This window comes from Octopus bimaculoides, chromosome 30 (assembly GCF_046866305.1).
Source record: "Octopus bimaculoides isolate indiv1 chromosome 30, ASM4686630v1, whole genome shotgun sequence".
NCBI lineage: Eukaryota > Metazoa > Mollusca > Cephalopoda > Octopoda > Octopodidae > Octopus > Octopus bimaculoides.
Genome location: NC_142957.1, coordinates 17,003,709 through 17,013,708, shown reverse-complemented (window position 1 = coordinate 17,013,708; position 10,000 = coordinate 17,003,709). Strand labels below are relative to the sequence as shown.

Here is a 10,000-nt window from a genome sequence, read left to right as displayed (position 1 = left end):
ATCTTTTTTTTTATATTAGAAAGAGAGGCTTGATGTGAAAATAAACGTTCGTTTATGATGTTGGATGAGACATGGTGGGAACAGAAGAGGAAGCCGTTCTCTTTGGAATAAGATTGTGGGGAGACCCCGATTATTCAAGATGCAAGAAGGGACAGGATGTGAACAAAAATGGTCGTCGATTCGTGAACAGAAAGAAGTTGATGAACTCGGAATAATAAAGCATGGAGATGTCGAACCAATTACAAGACAGTGGAACTAAAAGGAACGCAGGAGACCCTCTTTGTAGTTAAAACAGGTCTATAGCGTATATTAAAAGTGATCCCAAAATTAATTTGTGGTATATTTCTCTCAGCGAAAAAGAAAATAAAGTTTTGGTAATAAAGTCGACCAGAGGAAATATTTTTATAGAAATCGTTTCTAGCTTATATTGATATTGGCAGGGTTATACGAGTTCTATATATCGTCTTTCTTTTAGTCTTTAAAAAGATGATAAGCATTGATGATGCTTCAGAAGTAAGAATTCTTTGAAGCTAAATAACATCTGATAGCGTCTCTCAGATGTAAACACTGAATTAGTGTGTGGTGCCTTTTTTTTTGTTTTTTTTTTTTGGTTTTTGCCTTTTACTAAAAGACACCAAAACTATATAATAATAATAATAATAATAATAATAATAATAATATATATATATAGCAAAATATATATAAAAAGGAGCGAACAAAACAAAAACAGATCGAATTGTTAGATTTGGGGTCTTCAAACGTTTGTTTTATCAAATCAACTTCGTTCTATGGTGCCAACGTTTGCGTAGCCGTTCCTCAGTCATTTTCATGACGGTCACGTGTTTTCTACAGTCTTTCAATGAAATATACTTTTGTAATTTCTACCACCTTATATATATAATAAGCAGCGGTCATAAAGTCTTCCTTTTCACTCTACCAACGCTCTTGCAGATTTTTTTTTTTGCCCCCTAATCTTTCGATTATCCTCCGTGTGAAATTCCGTTAATCTCTAAAACATTTTTCATGTATTAATTACTTGTAGAGACGCAGTATTTCGTTATGCAACCATAATATACTGCAAAATAGATTAAATATATATTTTTTTATAATTCAATACTGTGTTCTCCTGTGTTAGCAGTGCTTTTTACATTAATTTAAGGTCATAGTGATTGTTCATGTAGGTTAACCGTATTTTAAACCACATTCCTGTGGAAGCTCCCCTTGTGTACATGTGGATCCTATCATTTCTTGAACGTTGTTCATTTAGCCCTGGGGACCTCAACCGCTTTTGTTTTTTTATCTATGGACTATTTTATTTACTGCTTTACTCTGGTGAGTCCCCATTTCAATTCACGTAAAAGCACCCATCACTGTCTCAGAGTAGTTGGCGTTAATAAGGGCCTCCAGCCGTAGAAAAACCATGCCAAATCAGACTGGAGTGTGGTGCAGCCTTCTAGCATGACAGCCCGGTCAAACCGTCCAACCCATGCCAACATCGACAACGGACTTTAAATGATGATGATAATGATGATGTATAATGGAAAATGTGTGAAACCCCTGGTACAGTTAGTTATATTTGGATAGATAGATAGACAAACAGATTGGCCGATAAACAGCTTCGTCCCGCCTTCACAGTAGAATGTCATATGACACCCCCACCCCTCTGTCTTTCCCTTGCATATATCCCCTCCCCCTCTCTCTGTGTCTGTGCCTTTGACCTCACTCTTCTCTCTCCCTCTACCTCAATTGCTTTGATTGGCCTTCTTAATCCTCTCCCTTCCTATCTCCCGTACTCACTCTCCCTTCTCTCTCTCTCAGTACGAATATGTTCTCCCTCATTCTTTCATTCTCCCCTCTCCAACTACGTTCTCCCCTTGACTTCCTCTCTCTCTCTTCCTCTCTGTCTCTCCCACTCTCTGCCTCTCTCTATTCTCCCTCTACCATAATTACTCTATATATATATCTCCTATAAATTAACTCGGTTGGCCATTCAAGCTTCTCTCTAACCACTACCCTCAGCCAAACACCACCACTGTCTCGATTATTTCTCTCTCCCCACCTTCCACAATCCAATCCACTCTCCTACTCCTCCTCCTCCGTCTTCTTCACATCATTGCCTCTTCCTCCCTCCCACTCCCATCACCGTCACATCTCACGCTTCGGCTTCCATCTTATTTGTCTGCCAATCATGGTTGTTGTAATATGTTGTCTTTCGTGGCCGGTCAGCTTGGTTTAGTTTGAGAACATTCTGGAAAACAATGTGTCAGGCTGTCTGTCTCTCCGTCAGTCGGTCTGTTCGTCTATCCGCCAGTCAGTCAGTCAGTCAGTCAAACTCTCTCTCTTTCTTTCTCTCTCTCTCTCCAAACATTTGCCTTTTCATTTCCACTTTAATCTATGCATTAACATAGAGCTACAGATATATATATATCTACATGTATATATATATATATATATATATATATATATATATATATAGCGAGAGAGAGAGAGAGAGAGAGAGGAAAGAAAGGGAGAGGGAGAGAGATTGATAGATAGATAGGTAAATAGACAGATAGATCGATAGATAGATAGATAGATAGATAGATAGATACATAGATACATAAATATGTGTTTGTATGTGTGTGTGCATAATGCCACTGTCTGTTTGGCTGTAGATACATAGAATCGCCATTGTTTTCTCACTGTCTGAGATTTGTCTAAAGAAATGGTTCACAAGAATAAGACAGCCACAGCAGCAGCGCCGACACCACCACCACGAACGTCAGCACCATTATTATCGTCATCATCATCATCATCATCTATATAGTCATCAGCATCACGACTATTCTAGCTACCTCACAACACCATTCACTACCAACGCCACCACCACCGCCACCACCACCAAGAGCAACAACAACAGAAACACTATCGTTATCAACATCGCCATCAACATCATCACCATCATCCCCACAATCTTGGTCATCATCATCATTATCACCATCACCATTTCCATCATCATCATCATCATCATCATCGTCATCAGAACCATTCAAGCTACGCCGTTCAATACCACCACAATCACCAGCACCACCATTGCCCCACCACCACCACCAGCACCACCACTATTCCGTTCCCGACACCCCGTCTACCCATCCATCCATCCATCCATCCATCCAACCAGTGAAGCTGACAAAGGCCCCGCTCTGTGATATTGAAATCTCCAATTGCATGCAATGACGAGTAAGAAGAAAGAGAACGGGAGACTCCGTTACGACCCGCTGGTGGCTGGCTGTGCAGTCAGGTGATCAATGCTTTTGGCCAATCACCGTGCAGTCATCACTGGCATTCGTTTTCTGCTTAGTATGCTTCTGTGGCTCTGTGTGTGTGTATGTGTGTAATTAGAGAAAACATATGAACGTGTGTCTGGTGTATATATCTGTGGACACGTTTATGCCGAAGTGTCTGTAAGAATTCGCCCATACAAAGACAGACATGCAAATACACACACACACACACACACACACACACACACACACACACACATATATATATATATATATATATATATATATATATATATATATACTTGTATTTATAGATCTATACCAAAATTTGGTAAAAATATTGTATCTGTTATCAACGTAGCAAAATTCTCACATGTAAGGCTGTTAACCGTACAATTTTGTGTCCACACACACACACACACACACACACACACACACACACACACACACACACACACATACACACACACACATATATATATATATATATATATATATATATATATATTTTATTTATATATATATATAAATTTAAATAATAAGGATGAAAAAATTGAATATTAATTTGATTAATATCAATTTAAAATCAGTGGCCTAGCATATTGAAAAATCTGAAGATTCAGAAAAATTATATTACATACATATAGTAGGGATGACCACTAAGTCAGGGAACCCCAACGGTGGACCCGGACCACTAGCATAGTGGATGTCCACTTAGTGGTTATCCCTCTTATATATATATATATATAGATAGATATAGATATATATAATACAAATAATAAATGAGTATATGCATATATACGTACATGTATGTACATAATATATATATATAATGCAAATAATATATGAGTATATGCATATAATCGTACATGTATGTACATACCTACATCTACCTGTATATATAGGTGCATATCTGGGTACAGGACGTTGCAAAAAAAAACGTGGTCAAAATGATAAACAGAGTACAGAAAACACACAGGCCACATAGAGAACATTTCCTTCATCAGCTGCCCCTATTCTAAAACTAAGCGTTTCGAAGAGTTTTATATATATATATACATATATATATAGAGAGAGAGATAGGTAGATAGATAGATATACATACGTGTATATATATATATATATATATATATATATATATATATATATATATATATATATATATAAACTTAGATATGTTTCGACCAAAAATTGACAAATGCAAGAACGTAAAAGGTACATATGAAAAAGGAAGACTTTCTAACAAGAACATGAATATTAGCACCAACTATAAGAACAACAAGAACGATAATATTAATAACAGAACGACTTCTAAGTAAAAAAAAAATAAAAAAGGAATAAGATGTTACGAAAGAACACTAAAAAAATAAAACAAGAAAAATATATGAAAATCTGTTTCGTCCCATTCGCGTTTTTTTATTGGTCGTTAGTGAAAAATATAAATAAACAAACGTGCAAAAGGGGTGGTGGTGGAAATTTTAGGTCTTTTGCCTTTTGGGGTTTGGTGGCGGTTGGGGATTGTAAGGGGGGAATAGGGTGGCGGGGGGATATCAACGGAAAGGGGACGCGTTAGGGAAGGTTAGTGTGGAGAGCATGACTGGGTCTTTTTTTTTATGGGTTTAGAGATGGGAGCGATTTGTGTTATGCTTAGCGAATAGGGAAACGAGACGAGGCGAGGCGAGGCGAGGTGAGCAGAGATGCGGACATTGGGGGGGGGAGTTAAGGTAGGGAGAAGGAGAGTAAGGACAGGTGTGTGTGTGTGTGTGTGTGTGTATTTACATGTGTTTGCATGTGTGTGTGTGTGTGTGTGTGTGTGTGTGAACGCATGTGTTTATGTATATACAGCAATGCCTCGACTATCGCGGGTGTTACACGCCAAAACCCGCCGCGATAGGTGAAAATCCGCGAAGTAGGAACAGTACGTACTCTTTACTCTCTTTTACTTGTTTCAGTCATTTGACTGCGGCCATGCTGGAGCACCGCCTTTGTAGTCGAGCAAATCGACCCCAGGACTAATTTTTCAGAAGCCTAGTACTTATTCTATCGGTCTCTTTTTGCCGAACCACTAAGTGACGGGGACGTAAACACACCAGCATCGGTTGTCAAGCAATGCTAGGGGAACAAACACAGACACACAAACATACACACACACACACACACGCATATATATATATATATATATATATATATATATATATATATATATATATATGAATTAAACATAAATGCTAATGCTATATCGTAATAATCCTTATTATTATTATTATTATTATTATTATTATCACCATTATTATATAACCATCTATATTATTATATAACCATCTCTCTCTCTCTCTCTCTCGCTCTCTCAGTCTCTCTCTCTCTCTCTCTCTCTCTCTCTCTCTCTCTCTATATATATATATATATATATATATATATATATATATAGATATGCAGGGCAGGGAATCGTCAATTAGTAATAAAATTAATAATTAACAATTTTGCCGGGTAGCTCAGTATGAAAAAACCTTTTCGGTAAAAACATTTATAATCATAAATATATAGGGATTGACAGTAACCTGCTTCTCCAACATACTGAGAATTCAGAAATAGCAGCCAAAGAACTACTGATTCCAAAACTACAAATTATTACTCTAAATTGATAGCGATATTTCTGATACATATATATATATATATATATATATATATATATATATATATGATTGGCTTCTCTCAGTTTCAGTCTACGAAATCTACTCACAAGACTTTGGTCGGCTCGGGGCTATAGTAGAAGACACTTGCCCAAGGTACCAAGCAGTGGGACAGAACCCAGAACCAAATGGTTACGAGACAAAACCGCTTACCACACAACCACGCACGCGTCATATTATTATCATTATTAGTAGTATTATTATTATTATCATTATCATTATTATTAATAGTATTACAATAATCATTATTATTATTATTATTGTTATTATTTCTTTAATTTCTTTTTAGCGTTTTTCTTATAGTTTTTTTTGTTTTTGTTTTTAAATAGATTATTTAGTTCGGCTGCTGCTGCCTGCTGCTGCCAGAGTACAGGAACTAGTTGAGCTACTGCCAGAAACAAAGGTATATTATTGCCAGGAACAAACTTTGAAGAATCGCCAAACCTAACTTTGACTAATTGCCAGTGTGTAATATCGAATTTTTGTAAGTAACGAGGTTTCAGCATCTTTTATTAGTAGACAGTTTGTTAAAACAATTACTACTATTTAAAACTTATTTCCCATCCCCCCCCCCACCCCGCAAAACAAGCACAGCCTACAACCACTACCACTGCCACCGCCACCACCACCACCACTACAACTACTACTACTAATAATAATAATAATAGTAGTAGTAGTAAGATAACTCGAATGTGGAATCTAAAAACAGAAACAATTCCTATCATAGTAGGTGCCTTAGGTATAATAAAAAAATACATAACAAAAACACCAGGACTTACAAATATATATAACATACAGAAAATTGCACTACTGGGTACTGCACACATTCTACGCAAAACACTTTCAATACAGTAAACATAAGAGCACCACAGCAAACCACAGCACATACCCAAGGCGCACAGAGCTGCGCTCGGTAGTGAAGTGAAAGCACGTTATAAAAATAAAACTACTGAATAATAATAATAATACCAATATAATTACATGTATTTTTATGTACTACAAATCGTTATATATATATATATATATATATATATATATATATATGGGAGAATATACGAAAAAACAACAACAGGCGAGGAGAGGTGGTGTAAATAACAAAAGGAGGTATTAGTATGACGCTCGGGAGTACGGAAAGTCTTTGACGTTTCGAGCTACGCAAGACAAAATATAAATAATGGCCATTACATATTTTTACTCTATCAGAGTAAACTTGTCTTACAATTGTTTCCAGTGGTATTTATGGGTTCATTACAGGCAGGCGTACTCAAGTGCTCTATTGATCAGTTGAGAGAAGTTGAGTGATCTATAATATTAATGCTACTTTCATCGGAGCCATTTCTGGTTATATAACAGCCAGTCTAACTGGAGCGCAATCTTGGATTTACAATATAGAATGGTGATGAATTATAACCTCGGACGATACGACAAGAATACGTAAAGTTCTTTATTATTCTAAACAATATTGTTAGCCTAGATAGAGAGAGAGAGAGAGAGAGAGAGAGAGAGAGAGAGAGAGAGAGAGAGAGAGAGAGAGAGAGAGAGAGGGAGATAGATAGATAGATAGAGAGATAGATAGATAGATAGATAGATAGAGAGAGAGAGAGATATATAGATAGATAGATAGATAGATAGATAGATAGATAGATAGATAGATAGATAGATAGATAAATAGATGTCTAATTTAATAGCACCTTCTGGTGTTAGTAGTTGAGGTAGACGTATAAATCATGTTTTTGAATATGGTAGCCTATTGTAGCAGGAAAATATTTTAAAACGTATAGGTGGGACCCTGCTTGCACGCGTTTTAGTGTGAAAGAGAATAGGGTTCTCTGTTATGTATTGATATTACTATTATATATAAAAATTTCCGACCCAAAATACATATAAACATAAATCATAGTAAATGATTAAATCATTTTCGTTTCACCAGAAAGTAAGACAATTGCCTAGTGTTAACTGGGAACAAATACGAATGAAAAGGCTGGGGTAGATCTACAAAACTTGGTCGTCTTTTGGCAGTCACGTGACATTAAGCAAAAGAACAGAATGAATATGATGAGACATATATAGAAGTGTGGACACATGTTTCTGCCTCGACAGGAGTGCTGTTTGCATAAGTAAAAAAATATTTCTGTGCATATGAAGCGAAACGCTGGTGTTTTTTTCTTATAACATTTGAGAAAAGATGCGAATTGAATAAAATGTCGTTAATTGAATTATAAATTCTTTAACGAATGTTATGTTTGTTTGAAACTAAATGAATACACATATATATATATACACAGACATAGATAAATAGATAAATAGATAGATGAAGAGAAAGACAAAGCATGACATTTTTAGTAAACATAATAAAAATCATAATAAAAATATATTAACATAAAAAAAAACATAATAAAAATCACTGCAAGAAAAAAACAGAATTCTAATACACAAAAAAGAACATAATTGACATTTCTGACCCTGCAATAAATAATAATAATAAAAAATAATAATAAAAAATAGAGCTTGATGAATATCAATAAATTCTAGTTGGTGTGATGAGTGGAAAGTCAAACTGTAACTACCATTTGAGGATGAAACGATACTTGTGCGTTCATTGATGTATATTACAATCTGTCTGTAGTCTGATGAAGTATCCTAATCCGAAACGGCGGAATGCGTATTTTTCTTTTTTTAATTTTCCCCATTTCTCCGTCAATTTCACACACCAAACAGAAATCATTAAAATTCAAGAAACTCACAACTTTTATGACTCGCTTTAGTTTATAGATTCCTCAAAATATAAATAGTGATAATATATCTGCACTTACCCTGCGGTCGCCATTGTGTGTGTGCGGCCTCGAGAGCCGGTTTTGTTAGGCCACTGAATGTGTTGTTAAATGTACTGTTGTAAGAATTATGTGTGTAAGCTGTGGACGAGAAAAAGCGAGAATTAATGAAAGAAGAAGAAATGGTGAGAGGTCGACTGAGATAGCAAAGGAGTCTGAGCGACGAAGGGAGGAGCTTGAATTCTTGGGCAAATAAATCGCAGAGAACGAGGGAAAGACAGAATTATGGATAAACAAATAGATAGACGTAGATAGATAGATAGATAGATAGATAGATAGATAGATAGATAGATAGATAGATAGATAGATAGATAGATAGATTAATAGATAGATATACATACGGATAGAAACAATTTTCAGTAGACATATAGACATATTAAAAGGTACAAAGATAGACACGTCAAAATCCACGCACACATAGATGTAAAAGGATCTATTTACGTATCAATCTCTCTGTCTCCTCCGCTCTCACTCTCTCTCATTATATATATATATATATATATATATAGGGATTGACAGTAACCTGCTTCTCCAACATACTGAGAATTCAGAAATAGCCCTGCATATCTATATATATAAGTTCAAAAAAACAAAAAAAAAAAAACAACAAAGTGAGGACGTGATACGGATAGTGTTATTGGACGCTCAGGAAAGGAAAGAGAGAGTGTATGACGTTTCGGGCGTAATATATATATATATATATATATATATATATATATATATATATATATATAGACGTACTCAAAAACGTACGCACATATGCATAAAGACGACGTGATATATAGGAGCTGAGGAAGAGAGAAAATGTATCGGAAAAAAAGGCACATGGAAAAATAGTGAAAAAGAGAGCGTAATTGTGAGAGAGAGAGAGAGAGAGAGAGAGAGAGAGTGAGTGAGTGAGACAGAGAGTAAGTAGGAGAGAGTACGGGAAATACTCGTAAAATACTCACGTTGACCTTGTGGGCTTGGCTGCCGTGTCCAAGGAGTATTGGCGTATGACGGATCTGAAGGGAGGCAGAAAATATAACAGGTATTATATGTCTGCATAAACGAAGAGAGATATTCATTGATACAACACACACATACACACACACACACACACACACACACACACACACACACGTATATATATATATATATATATATATATATATATATATATATATATATACGAAAGGCTTCTTTTAGTTTCCTTCTACCAAATCCACTCACAAGG

The 10,000-nt window shown here is 35.7% G+C and overlaps 1 protein-coding gene across 1 annotated transcript in view; it reads right to left on the bottom strand.

Moving 5' to 3' along the window:
* LOC149130241 (transcriptional regulator ERG homolog) overlaps window positions 1-10,000 on the bottom strand; it is a 118,059-nt gene that overhangs the window by 15,198 nt on the left and 92,861 nt on the right. The window contains exons 2-3 of the mRNA XM_089346509.1: window positions 9,735-9,788; window positions 8,767-8,865 (exon numbers count right to left, since the gene is read on the bottom strand). Coding sequence (XP_089202635.1) covers window positions 8,767-8,865; window positions 9,735-9,788 — 153 coding nt within the window. The remainder of the gene's footprint in view (window positions 1-8,766; window positions 8,866-9,734; window positions 9,789-10,000) is intronic.